Source organism: Chiloscyllium punctatum, chromosome 32 (assembly GCF_047496795.1).
Source record: "Chiloscyllium punctatum isolate Juve2018m chromosome 32, sChiPun1.3, whole genome shotgun sequence".
Taxonomy (NCBI): domain Eukaryota; kingdom Metazoa; phylum Chordata; class Chondrichthyes; order Orectolobiformes; family Hemiscylliidae; genus Chiloscyllium; species Chiloscyllium punctatum.
The window spans coordinates 3,590,775-3,617,273 of NC_092770.1; the positions used below are offsets into that span (position 1 = coordinate 3,590,775).

The 26,499-nt window shown below is 40.0% G+C and overlaps 1 protein-coding gene across 1 annotated transcript in view; it reads left to right on the plus strand.

The window, feature by feature from the left end:
• cftr (CF transmembrane conductance regulator) overlaps positions 1-26,499 on the plus strand; it is a 119,165-nt gene that overhangs the window by 46,468 nt on the left and 46,198 nt on the right. The window contains exons 12-15 of the mRNA XM_072551511.1: positions 13,024-13,118; positions 17,603-17,689; positions 20,483-21,230; positions 22,997-23,125. Of these exons, the coding sequence (XP_072407612.1) occupies positions 13,024-13,118; positions 17,603-17,689; positions 20,483-21,230; positions 22,997-23,125 (1,059 nt within the window). The remainder of the gene's footprint in view (positions 1-13,023; positions 13,119-17,602; positions 17,690-20,482; positions 21,231-22,996; positions 23,126-26,499) is intronic.

Sequence of the window (26,499 nt, forward strand, 5' to 3'; positions counted from 1 at the left end):
TTTTTGCCAGGAGTGGAGGTTGGGTTGGTGAGGGGTGTGGATCTGACAAGGGAGTCGTGGGGGGAGTGGTCTTTCCGGAACACTGATAGGGGTGGGGAGGGAAATATATCCTTGGTGGTGGGGTCCGTTTGGAGGTGGTGGAAATGACGAAGGATGAGCCGATGTATCTGGAGGTTGGTGGGGTGGTAGGTGAGGACTAGTGGGGTTCTGTCCTGGTGGTGATTGGAGGGGCGGGGTTCAAGGGCGGAGGAGCGGGAAGTGGAGGAGATGCGGTGGAGAGCAACCCACCACTCTCGCACCTTCCCCTGCAACCGCAAAAAATGCAAAACTTGCGCCCACACCTCCCCCCTCACTTCCCTCCAAGGCCCCAAGGGATCCTTCAATATCCATCAGAAATTCACCTGCACCTTCACACACATCATTTACTGCATCCGCTACACTCAATGTGGCCTCCTATACATTGGGGAGACAGGCCGCCTACTTGCGGAACGTTTCAGAGAATACCCTGGGACACCCGCACCAACCAACCCAACCGCCCCGTGGCTGAACACTTTAACTCCCCCTCCAACTCTGCCAAGGACATGCAGGTCCTTGGCCTCCTCCATCGCCAGACCATGGCAACACGACGCCTGGAGGAAGAGCGCCTCATCTTCCACCTAGGAACCCTCCAACCACAAGGGATGAATGCAGATTTCTCCAGCTTCCTCATTTCCCCTCCCCCCACCTTTTCTCAGTCCCAGACCTCAGACTCAGCACCACCTTCTTGACCTGCAATCTTCTTCCCGACCTCTCCGCCCCCACCCCCTCTCCGGCCTATCACCCTCACCTTAACCTCCTTCCACCTATCGTATTCCCAACGCCCCTCTCCCAAGTCCCTCCTCCCTACCTTTTATCTTAGCCTGCTTGGCACACCCTCCTCATTCCTGAAGAAGGGCTTATGCCCGAAACGTCGATTCTCCTGCTCCTTTGATGCTGCCTGACCTGCTGTGCTTTTCCAGCAACACATTTTTAAGCATTACCACTCTCCCAAGAAAAAGGAAAGAAAAACATATTCTCCATATGCACGTCTTTGATCACCCTCGAACACAATCCTCTCCCATATGTCACAGAAAGGATTAATATCAAGTCACATGATTGCCTAAAGCCAAACAAAATATCTACTTCCCACTTATACACATTTCATTTGCAATAAAAACACTAATTTCCCACCCATATCTTCTGTTCTGTGCTGGGTGTGAAATCTAATGTTAAGTAGATAACTACCTTGACAATCATAACAATAGAATCACTTCTAACTGATACATAGTTTGGGGTCAATTACTCTGCAGGAAATATGGAACTTCATTCAATAGAGTGAAGGAATGTAAAATATTGAATGAAGAAGGACTGATGTTAGGGACAGCAAAAGAATCACATTTGTTTTGTGCTTCATTTTATTCTTAAAAGAACTGATGTAACCTGTTTTGGGCAAAGTGAGCATGATTCAATCATCCATCTGCTATACACCCCACCCTCCATTGAATTCACGATAGATTTCTTTGTTAACAGAGGGAGGATAGACTGAATTATGTCACATGGTTATCAATCCTCCAGGATTGTCTTGAGCTTGCCTGCAATTAAAGATTAATCTTTTTGGAGCTGCTACAAGTGCATAGAGGCATACACAATATGGGCTTTTTTCTATTTTCCTTGTTAACTTCTGTTCATTAGTCATACCAATATTGACAACTAAGGAGCATCCAACTGGATAATGAAAAGACAGTCTGTTTCTCATTTTTGCAAAGGTTGTGAGTCTCAAAGATGGATGTGTCAGGCAACCAATGGTGAAGCTGTAGGAATGAGTTTTTGGAAGCCAGAGGAAATTGTAACTCTGGTTTATTACTACCAGAAAGAACGTTATGGAGATTTCACTTTTATTTATTGCAGCATTCCTGAGTTCAATGAAAATAGTTTATCAGATTCTTTTTCACAAAGCAAATTTCTTGGATTTTCAATTCCCTGAAAAATCCTGAAAATTTCCTGATAAATCCACCAGAATTTATCTGGAGGCTTCTTCTGAGCATGGTGCATGCTTAAAGATTACTTGAACAAAAGGTTGGAGATCTCTCAGAAAAGGAGCCTTTTTCAAAAGGCCAAAGCAAACTGGAGGAGTGAGAGAGATCACAATGGTGTTCTCGATCATGAGGGCCGTTAGAGTGGTGGAGGATGCTCAGGTTATATCGGGTGGGGTACACTGAGGTTCTGTGGCTTCTGGAAGGTTTGGAGTTTCAGTGGTAGACTGATAGGTCACAATTACGGAGAATAGGTCCTATTCTCGTCTGGGACAGCTTGTTTGCAGGGGGTGGTTTTATGATGGCCGCATTGTTCAATGGTTACTCCCTGAAAAGTGGAATTCATGGAGGTGGATCTGACGGAGCTGAGCATTGAGGAGCAAACTGATAACAGTTGATCTGAGGAGCTTGTTGGAGCTGGAGGATATGCTCCTGTTCTTCCTGACCCACAAGCAGTGTTGTAGACAATAGACAATAGACAATAGACAATAGATGCAGGAGTAGGCCATTCAGCCCTTCGAGCCTGCACCGCCATTCAATATGATCATGGCTGATCATTCCCAATCAGTATCCTGTTCCAGCCTTATCTCCATAACCCTTGACTCCACTATCTTTAAGAGCTCTATCCAATTCTTTCTTAAATGAATCCAGAGACTGGGCCTCCACTGGCCTCTGGGGCAGAGCATTCCACACAGCCACCACTCTCTGGGTGAAGTAGTTTCTCCTCATCTCTGTCCTAAATGGTCTACCCCGTATTTTTAAGTTGTAAAGGGATTTAGCTCATGAATTCAGTCCTTGTCACCTCACTTAAGCTGCTGAGCATCCTGAGGTCAGGAATCCAGGCTGTCTACTCTTTATAATAAACATTAAACAAAGCAGACCACCCTGGTGGGGCACTAAAACAAACTTAAAAATAAAGAAAACTTAGAGAACTGTAAAGGAAATTTGTCAATATTAAATTAAAATACCACTTCTGAACTATGGGTCTCTGAAGACCTGAAATATACACCTTTTCTCTGCACACCCAAGCCCAGACATACCATCAGAAGATAGGCAGACAGGCAGCCTGCTATGACCCCTTCCACAGCTCATTGCCTGAATCCTTGATGGCCTTATTGTCCAGGCCCAACAGCAGTGCTGAGTGAGCAAACACACAACAATATATGTAATAAAAACTGAAAGAGCTGCAGATGCTCAAAATCAGAAACAAATACAGAAATTGCTGGTAAAGCTCCGCAGATCTGGCAGCATCTGTGGAGACAAATCACAATTAACATTTTGGCTTGAGTGACCCTTCCCCAGAACACTGAAGGGATTTGATGAAGAGCCACCGGACCCAAAACATGAATTCTGATTTCTCTCTACAATATATACAATGTTGCCCATTTTAGCTCTGCCTTGATCTTGCACCTCTTGGTCAATCACCTCTGCCAAGATCTGTATATTGGGCACTTCTAAACAAACAACCATCGTAAACTTTCACCAATTCTTGGATGTTATGCTTTCTCACTATCATCTTGGCCACTGCTGGCAGGTGGATAGTTTTCATTTTGTATTAATTCAAGCTTCTTGTGATTGTACCATCTTGTAATTATCTTCACATTCAGTCTCCAAACTGCAAGGTGTTGCAGAGCTATATTTGGGTCAATCAAAATTTTTGTTCTTAGCATTCAAAGAAAAGTGTACTTGTGTGTCCCACAAGTCTAAACAACAGTATCTCCACATAATAGGCAGTGGCTTCATTGGCCATTATTTATCTATCATTGTTCCTAGTTTCACATACATGGGTCTTATTTATGTCTCTTTCAATATTAAAGCTGTTCCTTTGAAGCTTGTGTTTCCTATTTTAAATATTTCCTCTCTCAACTTTTAACTGACCATGAAGACCAAATTATCAAATATTTGATTCTGCTGCTTTATTAAAGATGCTTGGAGCTTCTTCTTTACATTGTTGACTGAAATAGCAGCTAACCAATTTGCAGTTTGTTAGCTGATCCTCCTTAGCTTCATTTTAGTGTGTACATTGCTTATACTCTTATCAAACACACTGTGATAATGACACTCTTAAAAACTTCAGTCATGCTACTATGAATGCTCACTGTCCTACAAGATATATCTTCCTCTGTAACCCGAATTCAAGATGGCAGTGACGGGGATTGTAGCATTCGGCTCCTGAGCACAGGGATTGGCTGCTCATGGGTTCATGTGGGTTTGGCCTCATTCACACAGCTTCATCAATATCTTTACAGTTGAGTAGCTCATTTTTTGGGGGGTTTTTTTTGGGACTTCCTCTTGATGTCCTCCTACGGCAGATATGATGTGGACAAGCAGGTGTTGGACTGGGATGGACAAAGTTAAATATCGCACAACACCAGGTTATAGTCCAACAGGCTTATTTGGAAGCCCTAGCTTTTGGAGCACTGCTCCTTCATCAGATGAAGGAGCCCATTGCCAGGACCCCGGGGACGATGTCGGATAATAGCAACTGATGGAGCAGAGAGGGTGAAGGCTACAGAGGGGGTAAATTAATAATTGAAGCTGTTGTAGTTTTTGTAATTTCAACTTAACATTAATTTATTCAGTATTTTACCTTAGGTACAATTTATTCAGTAATTCATTCTGTAATCCAAGGTGGTGCCAGAACAAAGTGTCAGTATACACTTTTCACTGTATCGAGGTAAAAGTGACAATATTAAATAAATCTAAACCTAAGTCACTGTGCTGAATTCAGGACTCTTTACAAATACTCGTCCTGTAAACCATTCTTATCAGGATCCCAAAACTTTGGAATGATTTGGAGTTTGCATTGCTCCTACACTTTTTGGGCTTTTAAAAATAAAGGCTGCCAATATCAAAATACAAGTTTCCATTTTTCCCAATCTTTGTTCATACTCTTTACAAACTTGGTGATGACCTACACTGTGGGCCTTGGCTTTTTTTTTAACTTTGCTTTTCTTTTTTCTACTATGTAATACAATATAGCCATAGTTCTGATATGATTTAGATTTAAACCTATTAAAATCCTTGGGACTTTGGATAAAATGAATAGTTGCTTTATGAGACTTGAATTAAGCCCACTTTCTTCTGGGCAGAGTTAATCATGCTGGCACATAATTTAAAAAAACTTGGGTGACACTTCAGACACCATTACCCTGATACACATGACCTACATCAAAGTGAGAGTCTGAAATTTCTCTACATCCGTGTTTACACAACAATCTCTCCAGTCATTCAAATTTAAATCACCTCCATCCTAGCCTTGGGGAATGTAATATTATCATTGTTCTGTTTGGAATTCATGATTTATTTCATTATCAAATGAATCATTTAAGTTGATCATTTGTGCTTTCCTTGTATTCTTAAGCAATACATGTTTTAAAACAGCGCCAATACACAATATAATTTTATGGCTGATGGTTTAATTATTGACAATGAAGTACAATGAGGCACTCAGAAAATTCTAACCATTGTGGAAATAGTTGGGTTATTGAGCAATAAGCCTGATGCTTAAGTAAGGCCTTCATGTTTTCACACCACGTCATCTTTAGTGCTAAACTTTATCATCAAAATAAAAACACAGTAATTACCTCGTTGTTAAAACAAGTTCATCACTAAAACGTAATGGCAATGTATAACCATTTTTAAAAATAAAGGATTGTGTGCTTTTGGCTATCATTTGAGCAAGTAATAGGAATTATGAATTGAATGAACAAGTATTTGACATTGAATATAAAGCGGACTTTCAAAAAGTGATCTAAAGTGCAAATAAATCAAAACAAGTTAAACATCAATAAGACAATTTGGAAGGCAATTTGTTAAATCTTAACAGGCAGGCTAGCCAATAAAGAAAAGCATTATTGTGCAAAAGGACATGGAAAGCAACCTTTTTTGACAATGGATCCATTTATTACCATTGCTTGATATGGTCACCATCGTGCTTAACCTCAAAGACTTGTATTAAATTTCAATTTATCTGATATATCAGCTTTCAGCTTCATGTTTTCATATAAATTTCATTCATTGTTTCTTGTTGTAAAGGTTAAATGTTCACAGTTCCTAAATTAAAGGCATTCTCCCCACCCACACAAAATGTCCATATAAAATATATGTATGAAATACTGTCACACCATATACGACATAGGGCTAGAATTTTGTGTCAAGAAATGGTGAGGTTAATAACACTCACTGTTGTTCATGTGCAAGGGTTTGCAGTGTCTTCTGGGATGGATGTGGACATACTGCAGTTAACCAAAGGTTGTCTGAGTTGCATCAGTCATCCATTAGCTGCATAAAACACCATTTTGCTGTCTGCTTCAACCTTGAAATTTATTGAATGGCATGAAGCTTATGTATTTTTCTTAAGCAGAAATAGATAGATTTTTATTAAACAAAGGAGTGAAGGGTTTATGTAGGTAGCTGGGAAGCCGCAATTGAGGTAACAAACATTATGATCTCATTGAATAGTGGAACAGGCTTAAGGGTCTCAGTGGCCCTATGCCTGTTCCCAATTCATTTGCTTGATGACACCACCATTGTAGGCTGGCTATCAAACAATGACAAGTCAGAACACAGGATGGAGATGGAATAATTGGTGTTGTGTTGCAAAGATAACAATCTCTTCCTCAATGTCAGCAAACCTAAAAAACTGATCATTGACTTCAGGAAGAAATGAGGAGGACACACCCATTTCTACATAAATGGAACTCAGGTAGAAAGGATCGTTCCTAGGAGTGACGATCACCAACAATCTGTCCTGGTCCTCTCACAAGATGCAACCGTCAAGAAGGCACAACAATGCCGTTGCTCCTTCAGGAAACTTAGGGAATTTAGCTTGTCCACAAGGACTCTCAGCATGTTTCACAGATGCACCATAGAAAGTATTCTATCAGGGTGCATCATGGCCTCGTACTGCTCCGCCCAGGACTGTAAGAAACTACAGTAAGTTATGAACACAGCTCAGACCATGATGCAAGCGAACCTCCCATCCATGGACTCCATCTACACTTCTCATTGCTGCAGAAAGGCAGCCAACATCATCAAAGACCCCTCCCACCCATTATACTCTCTTCCAACCTCTTCCATCTTAAACACATGCGTCTTTCCCATGCGTCTATCCCATTCCTGACAGGTTCAAGAACAGCTTCTAACCTGCTGTTATTAGACCGATGAATGGACCTCCCAAATTTCAAATCTAATGTTGATCTTGCTTTTGTGCACCTCCTGTGCAGCCATAACTTTGTATACCTCACTCTGTTTAAACACCCTATGATCCATATATCCTTGTATATTATGATCTGCCTGCACTGCAAACAAAAGAAAACTTTTCACTGTACAATTGTACACATGTGACAACAATAAATCAAATCAAATTGTATGTATTCCCTATTTGTAGATTGCATACTAAATTAAACTCTGTACAGAAAGTTTTGCATTTAAAATTTATGGGTTGAGTGTTACCTTTTTTGATTAAGTGCAAGTTGCATCAAGGTGTTTGGTGGAATTCTCGCTGAAAGGCCTGGTGAAATTACTTATCTTACCAAATGTACATCATTAACTATCTACCCAGCCCTTATGGCAATCCTCATGTCCTATTCCGGTCTCACTTAATCATGTGTCATTTCCTGAACAACTTGACGGTCAACAGATATCTGCCAAAAGACTGGCATTCCTTGTACCCGCACAATTTTAAAACAAGCTGTGCACCCGGATAAGCAGTGTCCATTTGATGTCATCTTGCATGATTCCTGACAAGGAAAATGGGGCCCTACCTTACAGTCAAGAACCTAGAGGTCCAACTGGAATGGGCTGCTGCAGAGACATGATGTTCTCCACCTCCAGGACCAGCAGTGGAGGCCTCAATACCAGACCATGCCAGACTGGTACATGGTTGCCACCTGGGTCAGTGCAGTCTCAACTGTCAGGAGGAATGCACAGCAATATAGGAAGAAAGTCAATATCCTTCTCTGCTTCACCATGGTAATGCCACAATCTTCTTTCTGATACCACATACTCATTCTCTCTCGGCTACTCACCTCCCACCAAGGCTCATGCTCTACCACTGTCATTATTTGCTGCAATATTTTGCTGTCACCCATCTGAACCCCTGACACCATTAACCCTGAACGCCCTCAGCGCTGCCTACTCACTCACTCACTCACTCACTCACTCACTCACTCACTCACTCACTCACTCAGGATACCTCCCATTTCATGGCCATTAATACATGTGTCTGTCCCACTCCAGGAGAAAAACTGCCCAAGATAGGATAGAAAGAGTCAAAACGGGGATGGGGGAGCTGCCTGACATTTGGCTCTTCAATTTGTGGGCAGCACGGTGGCACAGTGGTTAGCACTGTTGCCTCACAGCGCCAGAGACTCGGGTTCAATTCCTGTCTCAGGCGACTGACTGTGTGGAGTTTGCACATTCTCCCCGTGTCTGCGTGGGTTTCCTCCGGATGCTCCGGTTTCCTCCCACAATCCAAAAAATATGCAGGTTAGGCGAATTGGCCAGGCTAAATTGCCCGTAGTGTTAGGTGAAGGGATAAATGTAGGGGAATGGGTCTGGGTGGGTTACGCTTTGGCGGGTCGGTGTGGACTTGTTGGGCTGAAGGGCCTGTTTCCACACTGTAAGTAATCTAATCTAATCTAATCTAATCAACTCTTCTGAGAAGAGGGCCCTGATTCTGACTGCCATGACCAGATGGCTGAAAGTGTTCAGATCCCTGAACAGATATTGGCAAAACGCCAATAACAAAGCAAGGCAATGTAAGGCAGGGATGCTGAGACCACCAAGGTAGGCTCAGAGTAAATGGGCTCTATGGCAGCAAGCAAACAGGCTGGAGATGGAGTCTGGTCCAGTCCAGGAATAGGGGTGTGTGTCCCTGAGCACACAGTGCCTTGCTGCATCATTACATTGATAGTTAACAGTGCAGCCCGAGGTGCACCACTGAAGTGTAGAAGTGTCCTGAAAGTGGATCAGAGAGGTGCCATGAGGGTTCTTAGAAACTGGTGTAGATAAGATGCCAATGTCTGTGGATGTAGGGTGTCTGTGACTGGTCCCATAGTGCATGCCCTGAAACGTAATGCCATGTGTCCAACATGAAGGTTCTTCATAAGCAGTGAAGAGCTGAGATCGCCAGCTGCTCTCTCTGACTTCCATGATGGGAATTTTCAATGTCTAGCCTGTTTGTGGTGCTTCATCAGATAGGAAGCTGAAGATTAGTGAGGTGAGTTGTGGTGTCAATAAGGGTTTAGCGAGTTGTAATCTCTTTACTTAGCAATTTGTTTCTACCTCATGAGAAATTCCTCAAGCTATCAGCAAAAGAGATGCAGTGAGATGCTCCCAATACCAAGATATACCTCATCAGACTGCTCATCCAATTCTGTCACCTCCATAAGCCCACATTCCTCAGATCTCGATAAAACTCTGCTCTATCTATCATTTATCTATCATCTGCTCTATCTATCATTTATCTATCATCTATTAATGTGACCATTTTAACCAATGATGAGTAGCATTGAGAACTGTTGGTATGTCGGTGATATGCAACCCCTCCCCCCCCCCCCCACCACCACCACCAACCGGACACGTCTTTGCCAAGGTGGACACGTAAAATGAGTTAGGCGTCCATCATCTAACCTCCTGCCTATCCCTAACCTGTTCCACACGATACATGGGAGAAGCTAACTCACTTGCTATGCTGCTCATTTTTGGGCTTGTTGACGCAAGTAGGTGTTCTCAATACATCTGCTCCATTATAAAACATTGGAGGGGCGGGTCTCTTGTGGTGCAGTGGTACCTCTGAGCCAAGAGGCCTGGTTCAAGTCCTACTTGCTCCAGAGATGAGTAAATAACATCTCTGAACAGATTGATTAGAAAATATCTAAAATGCCAAATAGTGGCAGTTAGGCCAGAGTGTGAAGGCTGTTTCAGGAGAGATTTTTTAAAATGTAAGAAAGAGAGGAGTACATCAATTGAGGGATGTCCAGTCTATATTGTGGGGATCCCCTGAGATGTAACTACCCCCCTTTGCTTTTTATCTCTAGCCCTCCAAAATGTAGCCCCCGCCTACCTTTTTTTAGATTAGATTAGATTACTTACAGTGTGGAAACAGGCCCTTCGGCCCAACAAGTCCACACCGCCCCGCCGAAGCGTAACCCACCCATACCCCTGCATTTACCCCTTACCTAACACTGCAGGCAATTTAGCATGGCCAATTCACCTGACCTGCATATTTTTTTTGGACTGTGGGAGGAAACCGGAGCACCCGGAGGAAACCCACGCAGACACAGGGAGAACGTGCAAACTCCACACAGTCAGTCGCCTGAGGCGGGAATTGAACCCGGGTCTCCGGCGCTGTGAGGCAGCAGTGCTAACCACTGTGCCACCGTGCCGCCCACTTTCTTCCTTTCTTCTGAGGCTCCCTGTTCCTCCATGATCCATAAAGCCCTGGACTTGCTTGTCTTTAGCTGGTATCTTCCTACTTCCTGGAAATGCTTTCAGGCTGTGCCCACTACTGAGTTTTGGAGCTACAGAGACTTCTATTGGCTGAAAACTTGTGATGGTGTAACTTCCTGTTCACTGAGATAGAATCCCCAGCCTATTGAGACAGCTTCTGGTCAGCTATTTTTGTGGATTATCTATGTGGGGTTGGGGTGAGTAAGGGGGTGGGGGGGGGGAGCGGTGTAGTGCTGCATGCTTTGGGTGGATTTAATCAGTAAGTTAGCAGATGATATGAAAATTGGCCAGGTGCTTAATCATAAGAAAGAAACTCTTAAGTTACAGGAAAATATAAACAGGTTGGGCAGATGGGCAGATCAGTGGCAGATGGAATTTAACCCATAGAAGTGTGGCGTGATGCTCATTGGAAGATGTAGCAAGACATGTCAGTACTCAATGAAAATGCAGAACAAAGGGACCTTGAGGTATTAGTTTGCAAACAGGAAAATAGAGAAGTTACTAGGGAACACTTGCTTTTATCAATCATGGCGTGGATTACAAGCACTCAGCTGCTATACTGTGTGCAGTTTTGATCACTACACTACTGGAAGGATGTGATTGCACTGGAAGGGTGCAGAGGAAATTCACCAGGGTGTTGCTTGAGATGGTGAATTTAGTTATTAAGAAAGTTTGGACAGGCTCAGGTTGCTTCCTTTGGAGCAGAGAAAGCTGAGGGGAACTCCGATTGAGCTGTTTAACATTATGAGAGGCATTGACAGAGAAGATAGGAAGCAGCCGTCTCCCTTATTTGAAGGGTCATTAATGAGGGGACGATATTTTAAGGCTTAGAGGGGATTTGTGGAAAACATTTTCAATCTTCAGGCTAGTGGGAATTTGGAAAGCACTGCCTGGGAGGGGACAGGAGGCTGGAAAGCTCACAATCTTTGAAAAATATGTGGATGTGTACGTGAGATATCTTAACACTCAAGACTATGACTGGAGTGCTGGAAAGTGGGATTTGTGTAGATAGGCTGGAGCAGACTTGATGGGCCAAAGGATCTCTTCTGTGTTGTATGTTTCTATGATTCCATGCAGAATTCTTAAATGTCAACTCATTTGAGACTGGATTATTTCTGATGGAGTGGTAAGCAGTGTTGTTTTACCCCCCTCTCCTACCCTGTAAATTACAGCCCATGGAGTCTCAGGAATGAATGATTGTTAAAGATTTCAATTTTTTAAAAAGAATTTTCTTATTTTCTCTTTCTGATCTGTTCTCTTTTTCTCTGAATACAATATTGCTTCACTCTCTTTATTTCTCTGTCTACATTTGATTTGAAATTAAATTCACCCATTTTAATTTACATTTCCTCGATGAGTCTTGCACTATTAATTTCATAATCTTCAATCTGATTGCCTGCTTAATTCACTCAGGTTTCAAATGTATGATTTCTCATATTACAGCTTTATCAGTTTGCACTCTCAGTAATGTAAACATATGAAAACCCATCCAAACCTTATTGTGTAAGGACAAGTCTAACTAATAGAAAATATTATAATGTCCTCTGCAAAAGCAAATTATTGCCAATATTATTGATTAGTAATCTGAATGTAACCGATTTACATTTTATGTTTCTTATGCAAATGCCATTTTCAATTATTTATGGAAATATAATCATTAGATTCATACAGCAACGAACTACACCATCTGTGCAAACTCTTGAAGAGCAAGTCAGTTAGTCTCACTAATCAACTCATTCCTGATATCCATGCAATTTTTTTCTCTATCCAAAAACTATCTAATTCTTTGTGAATGGTATTATTGAAATTACTTCTGCAAATCCTGCCAGGCAGTTCAATTCGAAATTTTCAACACCCATTGATGTAAACATTTATTTCCTTTCCCACATCATTTCCTCTATTCTGGACATGAGATCGGACCTCAAGTCAACTGATAAGAAGGCTGATGAAAATGACCCAGTGAAATTTTCTTCAACTTTCCCATCTTCCTGCTGAATATCTCCCTCCAATGACATAGCCTGCAGCCATGATTTGGAGACACTGGTGTTGGACTGGAGGGTACAAAGTTAAAAATCACACAACACCAGGTTATAGTCCAACTGGTATATTTGGAAGCACCAGCTTTTGGATCGCTGCTCCCTCATCAGGTGATTGTCAATTGAAGAGCAGTGATCTGAAAGCTCATGCTTCCAAATAAACCTGTTGGACTATAACCTGGTGTTGTGTGATTTATAGCTGACAGTGTTAATGTAGAAAACCTGAGCATAAATCCACATGCTATTATATTGCACTTAAGATGTACCAACATCCCATTTTGGCCAAATAGCCTACCTTGAATATTATTCTGAGGCATTCAACATAGAGCTAGATGAGATCACTATTACTAACATTGAAGTCAGCTAAAAGGAGCAACAACGCAAATCCCGTTGCTCAGAGCACGTCAATAAAGGTAACTATTCTTATCACTGCAAAATGAGGTTTGCTGGTAAATTGGTTTTTCACTCCGTTCCCTTAGGATATCATGGTGTTTCCTAACAAAGATAAGACTGTTCTAGGAGATGGAGGGATTACTCTCAGTGGAGGTCAACGGGCAAGAATCTCCTTGGCAAGGTTTGTGTTACAAATTAACATTATAGCAATACATATTAACAAAGGGAAGTGATGTATTTGATTGAAAAGTTCTTTCCACTGAGAAATTCATTGTTCCTAGTAACTGACATTACCCTCCATAGATGATTCATTATTATCAAGAAGTAGGATATAGCAGTCGCCCGTCCTTGAATCAAAATTCTCTCTTTGGGAGATAAACTTTCCACTGTGACTGATTTAGTCAGAATGTTACAAAACATAAAAGCATCTTGTTATACCACTATGAATTACTACAGGATGGTTTCTGAGAGAAGCTTCCAGGATTTGTTTTCCATCATATGTTTCAAGGAAGTGATCAGAATAATTTATGTTTGATTTTAATCTTAATAGTTTTCACTTTTAACATTTGAGAATTGGACTTATCACTGATAATTTATTATTACGGGTATGTGTGAGCAACCTAAGATGACATGTCCATTAACTTACCATTCTCAACTTGAGTCAAGCTCATTGGAGCCTTTGCATTTGTACTATAGCATTCCTTAACTCAAAAAAGTATTTTGTGACTTTGAAAAATATTAAATAGAGATTAATGCCATAAAAATGAACAACAAAAATTGTCCTCTCATGGATCAAATTTGCTCTTTGAATAGTGTTAAGGTATGTGCAATTGTAAAGCTGTTTCTGTTCAATTAAGAGTTACTTTTAGATGTCACAATGTTACTCACTATAGCTAGTGAGACTTCACCTTCATACTTAGATAACAGCTTTTTGTATTATTTATCTCAGCTAATATAGAGACACGGGAAGCGAATTCACACAGCCCAGATGAAACTGATTTCAGCGTAAGGCTGTTGGACTGGGATGGTTAAAGTCAGAAGTCACACAACACCAGGTTATAGTCTGACAAGTGTAATCTCCTGACAAAGGAGCAGTGCTCTGAAAGCTTGTGATTTCAAATAAACTTTTGAACTATGAACTGGTATCGTGTGACTTCTGACTAAGAGTAAGACTGACATTACTGAAGTCAATAATTTATGCCATTGTTGCATCTTCAAGAACCATGTATATATGCCTCTGCACAGTTTAAAGTCAAGTCTAAGTAATTGGGACATTGCTAAAATTAATACATGTAACTGAATGACATTTTTAGTTGGTGTTTAGCTACATAATGCAGAAGTTTATGAGCTAAACTCTACTCAGTACCTATATTCTGCAAGCTCATTTTAGATTTCAGATACAAGGAATGTGTACAACAAACTAACTTAAATTATTAATAACAATATGTTGCTATAATTTTTGACAATTTGGCGCTGTGACCCTTGGAGCAAATAAAAGAGCAGCATCTGACTTCATTTGAATAGATCCTGACATGCAGGTCAGAAAGTTAATTTTATTCAGGTAGTGCCCCAATCTCACAACACATTGTGTTTTATAAACAATACCGCTAGTAGGTTTCTTAGTTAGCATTGCAGATATTAATAACACATGTTATCATACAGTTTTTGTTTCCGGTCCAAATGCACGAGTCAAACAGACTAAGCTTCATGTGGACTGCTAACAAAGCTTTAAATATGTTCAATATTTTAGTTAAGCTCTAGCTTAAAAATTAAAATACATTGTACATTACAGAAGAGATCTATCCAATTGGTTATACTTGTCTTTCATGCTCTGAGTATTTTACAATCATTTCTTCAAAGATGAAAAATCATAAACTAATTTATTCATTGCTGATGTAAGTTACTGCTCATTCACTTTTATTGGGCAATAAATTGTACAAAGGACACCATCTGATTTGCTACATGCCCTATACTGCTTCTAATTTGTCTGTTTGTATATATTTGAAAGATACTAAGGCATTACTGAAAACATATAAAGTCTGTTTCTTTGATATGAGAAATTAATGAATCACAGATGAGCTCCTTTTTCTGAAACTGTCAATTTCTGAAGCTGTGACTGTTGCACACGCAATGTTAAAATGTTAACCTTGATGTGTTCTTATTTGGTAGAACACAGGAAGTACCTCTTGATCAACTGTTACTGTAGCTGGTCTTGGAAATTATTGAATAAGGTTAAATACAGAATCTTGACTCCAATCTTTACTGTGTCAAGTTAATAGCTGCATTACTTGGATAGTGCAGCATTTCTCGTTAAAGAATACTTTATTAGCAAAATTCAAGTTATCAAGATTTTCTATTTGGGATCATGAAGTTAAGTAAATTTTAGATAATAGACAATAGACAATAGACAATAGATGCAGGAGTAGGCCATTCAGCCCTTCGAGCCTGCACCACCATTCAATATGATCATGGCTGATCATTCCCAATCAGTATCCTGTTCCAGCCTTATCTCCATAGCCCTTGACTCCACTATCTTTAAGAGCTCTATCCAATTCTTTCTTAAATGAATCCAGAGACTGGGCCTCCACTGCCCTCTGGGGCAGAGCATTCCACACAGCCACCACTCTCTGGGTGAAGTAGTTTCTCCTCATCTCTGTCCTAAATGGTCTACCCCGTATTTTTAAGTTGTGTCCTCTGGTTCGGCACTCCCCCATCAGCGGAAATATGTTCCCTCCTGCCAGAGTGTCCAGTCCTTTCATAATCCTATACGTTTCAATCAGATCCCCTCTCAGTCTTCTAAACTCAAGGGTATACAAGCCCAGTCGCTTCAGTCTTTCCGTGTAAGGCAATCCTGCCATTCCAGGAATTGACCTCGTGAACTTACACTGCACTCCCTCAATAGCCAGAATGTCTTTCCTCAAATTTGGAGACCAGAACTGTACACAGTACTCCAGGTGTGGTCTCACCAGGGCCCTGTACAGCTGCAGAAGCACCTCTTTGCTTCTATACTCAATTCCTCTTGTTATGAAGGCCAGCATGCTATTAGCCTTCTTCACGACCTGCTGTACCTGCATGCTTGCCTTCATTGACTGGTGGACAAGAACACCCAGATCTCTCTGAACAGCCCCTTTACCTAATTTGATGCCATTGAGGTAGTAATCTGCCTTCCTGTTCTTGCCATCAAAGTGGATAACCATACATTTATCCACATTAAACTGCATCTGCCATGCATCTGCCCACTCACCCAAATGTGCTTCAAGCTTTTAAAAACATGCAGCCATTTTGTCATTTTGTCATTTTAAATGACAAAATTGTAATTAAAATTAATGAATTCATAGAATTAGTTTCTAAAATACAACCAACTTGTTACTAATTTTCCAGTGAACTGTTTGTTTGACAGTAGTTATGGTCAAAACAATTCTTCTCATAGTCAAGCCAAGTTGTCAACAACAGTCCCTTGATTTGAGGACAAAGTCCACTCAGGGTTGTGAATTTCTACCACAGGTCCTCATGTGACTGAACACACCAATCTCTCAACTTGCAGAGCTTTGAGTGTGTGAATCATCATAAAAGGTAGTGGGATCTGGAGTGAAGAACGTGCTTCCTTTTCAGCCCTTCTCCCACCACTCTACCTCATTGTTAAAGTGTTTTGAGTTAAACCACAGGGCAGCTTGTCAGACATCTTGTCACTATTTTAAATGAGTCATAGAAAGTTCCTCTCAGTCATTAATATCATTGGGGGCCATGCTTCAAGGAAAGCTTCGGAGTATTTGTGCAACATTTTATTGTCCTCTGTTGGAAAACTAGCCACTTTAGATTTGAGAAAACAGGAGGTAGTGGTGAAGACAATTGCAGTCACATCATCGTGAAGCAATTGCAGGATTATGATGCAATTTGTTGGTTGCTGAACTCTCTGGAGAACATTTTATGAAGCCTCATGATTGAACCAAATTCTATGGTTTGATCAATAAATATAAAGAACATTTTCTAGTGTTTTGTTAGCATGGATTTGCCTACAAACAAAGATCATATCAAAGAATATCCTTGAAAGTTGAAAACCAAATGTGTCTTTGGCAGGATTTCCTCAGCCAAAGGAAGTAGATAATTCAGGAGAACATGGATCAGGACTTTCCTTATTAATGTACAACAGGAAAATATTTGATACTTTTTACCTCATGATTCCTTTCTTGAAAGTGGTTACCATTGTCACGTTTTTGAAGTCAGGGGATGGATTTGGAGTTAGTCTCTTGATGTGAGAATAGGCCTGCTAGATTTGATGCCCTCAGTTGGAGTATTATCAGGAGAGCAGACTTCTTTTTTCCATCAGTTGAATTGCTTGTTGTAGTTCTCCCATTGAGAGTGTCACCCACAAATTGTACCACAGGGTGCTGGGCAATAGCCTGGGCTGTATCAACTGCCTTGGTGGATTCTCAGTTCAGGAATTATTGAAGCTGTTCTTTCCAGTGCCTATAGATGAAATTGTAATCCTTAAGAAAACAGATACCATCCTGCAAGTGAAGGGAGTCTTTACTATTTGACTTGCTCAGTAGATGGTCCAGGTGTCTTCAAACCTTTACAAATCATAACAGTCAGTATACTGCTGGATTTTTCAGGCTTTCTTTTCTCATCACCAATCTATCTGTTACTATTTCTTTCTGCCTGCAGAGCGCTGTATAAAGATGCTGATCTGTATCTACTGGATTCACCTTTCAGTCACCTTGATGTAACTACAGAGAAGAACATATTTGAAAGGTATCTCGCCGAAACTATTCAGGATACAAAGTTCTCTATAAATATATTTAGTGTTCCCAATTGTTTAATATACACACAATAACGATAAATTGAATTATAATTCAGACAGCTGCTCAGTAAATGAAATGCAGCAGTATTAATGAAATATGAACTCCTTTAATGATAGCCCACATTTCAAAATTTCAGTGAAAATATATGGCCAGTTCATGGTCTCGAGCATTCCAATAAGAGCAGTAAATTGCAATTTTGTTTGTGAATGGCACATACTAATACAACTCTGCTGCATCAACAGCTTATTATTGTTACTTTAAAGCAAATATTTTATTTAATTTATTCAAATCTGTTCGTAATGCATTTGCTTGAAAACAATAAATTTCTTGCCAAAATTAGTTCCTTGGAATTTTCCAAATCATTTAAATTGGCCACTCAAAATCTCCTGAAAGAAACGATTGGTGTTCTTTAGTAATGAGATTGCAAAGTTGGGAAACAAAAATCGAAGTTGATGGAAAGGTTCAGCAGGTCTGGTAACATCTGTGAAGAGAAATCAAAGTTAACATTTAGACTCTTCCGTTTTGGAGAAGGGTCACCAGACATGAAATTTTATCTTTGAGTGCTGCTCTCAGATGCTGCCAGACTTGCTGAGTTTTTCCAGCAACTTATGTTTTTTTGTTTCTGATTTACAGTATTCAAAGATTCTTAGTTTGCAATAGTTGGGGATTGTCTCAGATAGAGTTCTAATTCCATTAGCCAAAGTACCATGGCTTGATAAGGTTTACTTAACTAAAGACTTAATCCATCTTCAAAATGTTATTACACCAAAGCCTACACCAAAAAATTGCATTTTTACATATCCAAATGACAGCTAATATTATATAAATTAGATATAATCATTTCATGAGCAAATTGAAATTGGTGAGAATGATGTTCTGTGTAGCACAGAGACTGGCTGGAAGGCAATCCAGGCTGGGAACTAATCATCCAAAGATCTGCATCCTATTGAAAGGATAGGCAGATGGGCAGAGGTGGTGGAGTTGCCTTGTTAGGAAGAAATCAAATTAAATTGATAGCACAAGGTGATATAGAGTTGGAAGGCATAGAATTTGTGTGGGTAGAGTTGAGGAGCTGCAAAAGGGAAAGGTCCTGATGGCCTCTGAGCAGTAGTCAGGATGTGGAGCAGAAAGACATCAGTGGATAGAAAAAGCATGAAAGAAAGGCACTATTACAGTAATCATGGGAGACTTCAATATATAGGTGGACTTGGAAAATTAGGTTGGTAGCGGATCCCAAGTAAAGGAACTTGAGGGATGTATGCTAGAGGGTTTTTTTTTGGAGCAGCTTGTGGTAGAGCCCACTAGGATGAAAGAACCCTGTGGGGACAGTGGACCATAACATGATAGAGTTAACCGTGCAGTTTGAGAGGGAAAAGTTAGAATCAGATGTAGTGATATTACAGTTGAATAAAGGTATCTCCAAAAGATGTGAGAAAGGAGTTGGCCAGAGTTGATGGAAGAGGATGCCTAGCAGCGAATAGCAAAGCAGGAGTTTCTGGAGGCAATTCTGGAGGCACACCAGAAATTCATCCCAAGGAAGAAGAAACATACTAATGATAATGAGGCAGTCATGGCTGATAAGGGAAATCAGGGATAGCATATTAGAAAATAGTCCTTAAGAGCAAAAGAAAAAGCATACAATGTGGGGAAGATTAGTGGGAAGCCAGAGGATTGGAAAGCTTTTAAAAACTTACAGAGGATAACTAAAAAAGCAATAAGTAGAGAGAAGATGAAATATGAGGGTAAGCTATCTAGTAATATAAAAGAAGAAAGCAAGAGTCTTGTTGGATACATAAAAGAGAGGGACAAGAGCGGATACTAGACAACTGGAAAATGAAACTGGAGAAGTAGTAATGGGGAACAAAGAAATAGTGGAGGAACTGAATAAGTGCTTTTTGTCAGTCTTGATGGTGGAAGACACCAGCAGCATACCAGAACTTCCAGAAAGTTGGGGGCGGAGTTGACTATAGTGGCCATCATTAAAAAGAAAGTGCTGGGGAAGATGAAAAGTATGAAGGTGATAAATCACTCAGACCAGACGGACTCACCCTAGAGTTCTGAAGGAGATAGCTGAGGAGGTTATGGGGGCATTGGTGATGATCTTTCAGATGCCACTGGAGTCAGGAAGGGCCCCAAAGACTGGAAGATGGCTAATATAACACCATTGTTTAAGAATTGAGGAAAAAGACAAGAAATTATAGGCAGCATGAAGGATTTAGCACTGAGATGAGGAGAGATTTCTTCAGCCAAAGTGTGGTCACTTTGTGGAACTCATTGCTGCAAAAGGCTGTTGAGGCAAAGTACTTGAGTCTATTTAAGACAGAAATAAATAGGTTTTTAATTAGTAAGAGGATCAAGGGTTACATGGAGAAAGCTGGAGAATTAAGTTGAGAAATATATCAGCCATGATCTTATGGTGGAGTAGACTTGATGAGTCTAATTCAGCTTCTATAGCTCAAGGTCATATGGAGCAGAAAATTTGAATAAAACCATCAATTTTAAGACTTTTGGCTACCTGACATTCATTAAACATATTTCAACTTTTAAACTGAACCCTTGATCAAAAAATACATAATCCAGTCACTTTATGTCCACATGCACAAAGCACAAGTTACAACATATAGATTGAATTATGCATAATTATATACATTTTGATTTATCTGTCAAGAGGTACATGATCCATTTTAATTGCTATGATGTAAATGGAGCAGATCATAACGCCTGTGCTTTTTCTTTGTAATAGTTGTTTATGTAAACTGATGGTTAACAAAATTCGGATCCTGGTGACTTCAAAACTGGAACATTTGAAGAAAGCCGATAAAATTCTGCTGCTGCATGAAGGACACTGCTATTTCTACGGAACCTTTTCTGAGCTTCAGGGGGAGAAGCCTGAGTTCAGTTCCCAGTTGCTGGGTTCTGAGGGTTTCGATACATTTAGTGCTGAACGAAGAAACTCAATTCTCACCGAAACCCTTCGTCGGTGCTCTGTGTCCTCAGGTGACGGGGCAGGTTTAGGAAGCTTCAGTGACTCTCGGAAACCATCATTCAAGCAGCCACCAACAGAATTCAGTGACAAAAGGAAATCATCACTGATAATTAATCCAATAACGTCAAATAAAAAATTTTCCCTCATACAAACAGCTATGTCACACCCACAGGCAAATAGTACAGAAGATGCCATAGGTGAGCCAAATGAAAGGCATTTTTCCCTCATTCCAGAAAATGAACTGGGAGAACCCATACAACCTCGGAGTAATATATTCAAAAGTGAGGTTCCATTTCAGGCTCATAGGCGACAATCTGTGTTGGCACTCATGACTAACTCTTCAACATCTCCTAACAAGATTCATACACGGCGCAACACTGTACGCAAAATGTCCATGGTTTCTCAAACCAATTATGCTTCTTCTGAGATCGATATTTACTCAAGGCGCTTGTCTGAAGATGGAAGTTTTGAAATTAGTGAAGAAATAAATGAAGAGGATTTGAAGGTATGTTAAAGCATTCCAACACTGAAAGTTATTCTGTCAAGCAGAATAAATTGAGGCTATCAATAACCTTCCAAAATAGCAGTAATATTGGAAAATAGAAAACAATTTAAGTAAACCCAAATCCTGTTTAGAATGTCAGCAACCTCTACAAATTAACTGAATGAGGAGTTAATTCTTTTTTTATGTTAATTCATAGGATTGAGCATTTATTGCCCATCCTTTAATCCCCTTAGAAAAATGATGGTGTGTCACTTCCTTGCACATAACTGAGTGGCTAGTACATGGTACTTATAAGACAGTGTAGAAGCATGGGAAATGCTTAGGTTGTGATTTCAAGCCCCTCTGAAAGCAGTTTAAAAGGACCTTGGGATACAATGATAGTGTCCCTAGCTCTATAGCAAAAGGTCTTGTTTCAAATCTTATCCCATCAAACCCCAAACACTCCAGAGATGTGTCATAGCATGTCCGAACAAGTTGATTAAAGTAAATACAGTGGCTTGCTCATTTTAAATTCTCCTGTCATGGGATTTAAATTAGATTCCCTACAGTGTGGAAAAAGGCCCTTCAGCCCAACCAGTCCACACCAACCATCTGAAGAGTAACCCACCCAGACCCATTTCCCTCTGACTAATGCACCTAACACTATGGGCAATTTAGCATGGCCAATTCACCCAACCTGTACATTTTTTTTTAACGGTGGGAGGAAACCAGAGCAAACTCACGCAGACACAGGGAGAACATGCAAACGCCACACAGTCACCAGAGGCTGGAATCAAACCTGGGATCGTGGTGCTGTGAGGCTGCAGTGCTAACCACTGAGCTACCGTGCCACCCATAATACATGACTCTGGATTACTAATTGGTATATTGATCCATTAACATAACTTCTATACTCTACAATAGTACAGTACTGACTTGAAGAATGGTGGACATATTAGGAAGATGTGTAGAAATAATTCCCATTCAAAGATATTTGGCAAAGTCTACACTCTAAGTGACTGCATGTTAACCTTTTGCAGTTCATCCACTAGGTCACCCAGATCTCTCTATCTTAGATCTCTGTAATTATTCACTATCTATATTACATTCTTTTTTAAAATTTTTCCTGTTGAAATGAAACATTTTCATTTATCCCACATTTTACTCCATTCTCAAGATATTCACCCACTTACCTAACCTATCTATAACCTTTCACACTTTCCTAATAGTCTTATCACAACTTACTTTTCTACCTGTCTTTGTGTCTTCAGAAAATTTAACAAACATACCTTTGATTCCTTCACTTAAGTTATTTGTATAAATGGTGAAATGTTGAGGTCCCAGGACAGGCCCAGGTGGCACATCACTCATTATACCATGTCCATCAGAAAATGACCCCTCCTTACCTATCCATTATTTCCGGTTAGCTAACCAATTACATATCTATGCCAAATATTGTTGGGAAATAGTTCCAATTTGTTTTTTAAATGATCTTCTAATTCACCAATTAGTTGTGTAACAAAAACATTTCAAAACTTTAAGAATCAGCAAGGTCACTACTGATCTAACCAGTATTTTGCTATGGAATGTTCAAAAGTGGTGTCAGCTGAGTCCAAAGATGCTTCGATGATTAAACAGCTTTGTGGTATATAACTTATGAGAAGTGGATGAAGCATGACGTCAAAAAAATGAACTCTGCAATGGAAATTGCTGAAACTGAACAATTCAGTTATTATCACCTAAAGTATATTGATTTATTGTTTGAGAATCTCTCTGCTTTGCTTTAGGAGTGTTTTGTTGATGAAGAAGAAATCCGTAATGTTACAACCACGTGGAGCACTTACCTCAGATATGTTACAATTAATCGCAACTTGGTCTTTGTCCTCATCCTTTGCCTTGTTATATTTTTAGCAGAGGTAAGATAATAAGTACAAATACATTGCAAATAATGAACTCTCCATCTTTTCAAAAGCCCTTCCTGACTGACCACCTCCCTTGCATGGTCAATACCCCTAACCTTGATTAATTCTCACTCCCTGTCCCTCCCAGGACAACACCCATTGTGTAGATTGATGTGCATATGTGCTGGATAGAGATCTGCTCCCTGCTTAACTGGAGGAAGAGTTATTAATCAAGCTGGACCTCTGTGCAGGGAACAGTGATAACAGAAACATACAGTGGAGTTGAAGTTCAAAGCATGGAGAGAATATTGAAGCGTGGATTCCTCAAGACTGATGTTCTCCCTGTGTGTTGATTCAGTAAAAGTTCTACTCATTTTGTTTCAAAACAGCATAAAATTCAATTAAGCCTCATCTTATCGAGTTCAGAAATAACCCAGCCATTGTTTTAATGCTAACACACAAAATGTTTTGAATAATTCTTCCCACTAATGTTTGCATCTTGTTTGCAGCTATATTGAAGGATATGGCTGGATTTAATTTGCATACTAAGATTTTGTTCATGAGCCATTAATAGGAATATGGTTTTAATGCACATTGAATTAGATTAGATTACTTACAGTGTGGAAACAGGCCCTTCGGCCCAACAAGTCCACATCGCCCCGCCGAAGCGCAACCCACCCATACCCCTACATTTACCCCTTACCTAACACTACAGGCAATTTAGCATGGCCAATTCACCTGACCTACACATCTTTGGACTGTGGGAAGAAACCGGAGCACCCGGAGGAAACCCACGCAGACACGGGGAGAATGTGCAAACTCCACACAGTCAGTCGCCTGAGGCGGGAATTGAACCCGGGTCTCTGGCGCTGTGAGGCAGCAGTGCTAACCAGTGTGCCACCGTGCCGCCCTATTGCTTATTAATAGAAACTTACAGCAAAGCAACAAGCCATTCGATTCACCAGGGTTGTGTTAGTGGTTATGATCCACACAAACCTCTTCCCACCTTCATCTTAATCCATCAATGTATCTTTCTGTGCATTCTTCCCTCATGTACTTACTAGCTTTATCTTAAATGCATCTACCCTGGAAGATGAAGTACCCATAATTCACCCAAAAAAGGAAGCCTGACATTTTTTTCACACGAAAAGAATAACAGTAATTTGCTGGGCAATTCTATTAAATCTATGTAGTAATAAGGCCCTTTTATGTTTTAATGCCAGAATATTCCTGTTCCAAATAGCAATTGCTTGTTTCCCCTCATTGGTCAGGAGGAGGAGGAGAGGAAACAGCACTGAATCACAACTCAGGCACTATTCCAGACAGGCAGAGCATACAAGAAAAGCTCAGACATGCATGTAGGATCACATAGAGTTTTACAGCTAAACTTGAAATATTCCTTCTACTATACAAAATCTTTGTGTCAGCCAAGCGAATCTGGAAAAAACTGTTTGTGCAATTTTGAAAAATCTCTGTCCTGTTTCATAATTAATTTGACCTTTATCTATTGCCTATTCCCCATATAGTATCTTAAAAGAAAAACAAAAATATAGGTAAAGTGAATTTTAGGTTACAGGAATTGAAAATTCAAGGATCTTGCAAAGTAACCTACACATTTGCTGTATGATTCTACTGCTAATTTTGCTGGTGCATGGAACACATTTATTCTTAAAAGTATTATCAAATGGTAATTGGGATTCCCCGGATTTGAAGAAACCTATCAACCAAAATCAAATTATTCCTGGCTATTCATTATGCATTGCTTATGGGACCAGGCTGTGTATAAACAATCTGCTGCACTTTAATACATATGCAATAATTTCTCTACTGGGAAGTAATCCATTGATTGGAAACCACTTGGGGATGATATAAGGACAAGAGACCTCATAAGCTGCTCTCAGTGGAAGTGTTTCATGCATGCTGGCAGTAGAGTTAGAATAAAACCAATTGGCATTTGTTTAGCAATGTTAACAAAGTATGATGTCCCAAGATACTTCACAGGAGGTAAACAGCATTTGCCACCAAACAACATGAAGAGGTTTTAGAACAATTGACCAATTATACACACACATAACAATTTAGCATGGCTACTTTTGAGTTGTTTTAGATTCCCATGTAGAACAAAGTCTCTGAGACCACACATGGATATCTATCCGATTAACCAGGCTGGGAGGGTAAAGTTAAAATCATTCCTCAGGAATTTACTTGTGTAATATCAGAAGCTGGATGCAGTAGTCTTGTTGGGCTAAATTAAATATCTCAAACCTGTTGCTGCCCCATAGCAAAATGTAACATTTTTAATAAAACTAAGTTCTACAATCCAATCTGGCCTTTTATGAATATTATATTGTTCCACAATATCTTCCATTCTCCTATTGGTGGGAAAATCTTGGAGTAATTTAGTTGTGGGCACCAAAATTTCTGGAGGAGCTATATTGGCAGAAGGTAACGAGCAAAATGTTGCCTTTTCGCCAATATCTCATCAAAGAAAATTTTTAATGGCTGGAAGTGTCCATTACACTGGTAATCATGCCCATGTTTATCACAATTTAGGAATGAAAACTTAATTTCTTTTGCTAGTTGGGCTAACAAAACAAACAAACCTTTCAGTATGTACCTCTTCATATCTTGCAGTCTCAGAGAACAGTGAAATATTGCATCTCGGTTAAGTGTAATTAATAAATTGCTGGCAGCACTGAAAAAACATTTCTGATAATCAATACAAGTAGTCTGCAATCCAAAACTTAAATTATTTTCTTAATATAACATGACATGAATTTGTGCTAGCATCATGCCAATAAATTGAGCATAATGCATTTAATTCTGGAAAGATCTAAAATGAGGCTGAGAATAAAAGTGATTGTTTTACAAAGCTTGTGGACAATAGGTCATGTTCACAGTCTTAAAAGTTAGATCAGTTGAACAGATACGTTGGAACAAGCACACAGCAAGAATTCAATAATATACATGGGGCCAAGAGCACAACTAGAATTGTCCATCATTCAATTTTGTGCGTGGGGCTAATGTCAAGCATTATTTGTAAGCAACTGCTTAACAATAATAACACCTGTGTTATCCGAACTGTTCTTCCTTGCCATTCCTCTTGAACATCATTAAGAACAGTAGGAGGTGAAGGGATGAAATTTGTCTATTGTCTACTGCACTTAGCTGATAAATACCACTTTACAAAGTTTGAAATTTTGTCTTGTTCATTACTTCAAGACTCTTCACCGATTAAGGTTTGAATTTGGCCATTGGCTTATTTCTGTAATGTAGTCATTATGTATGAAGCCACTTTATACTTGAAGCCAAAAAGAGAATGGTTCCAGAATCTAATCAAAGAGCTAAAGGTTTGACAGATATTGAGACTTTTTAGCAGTTGATACAAC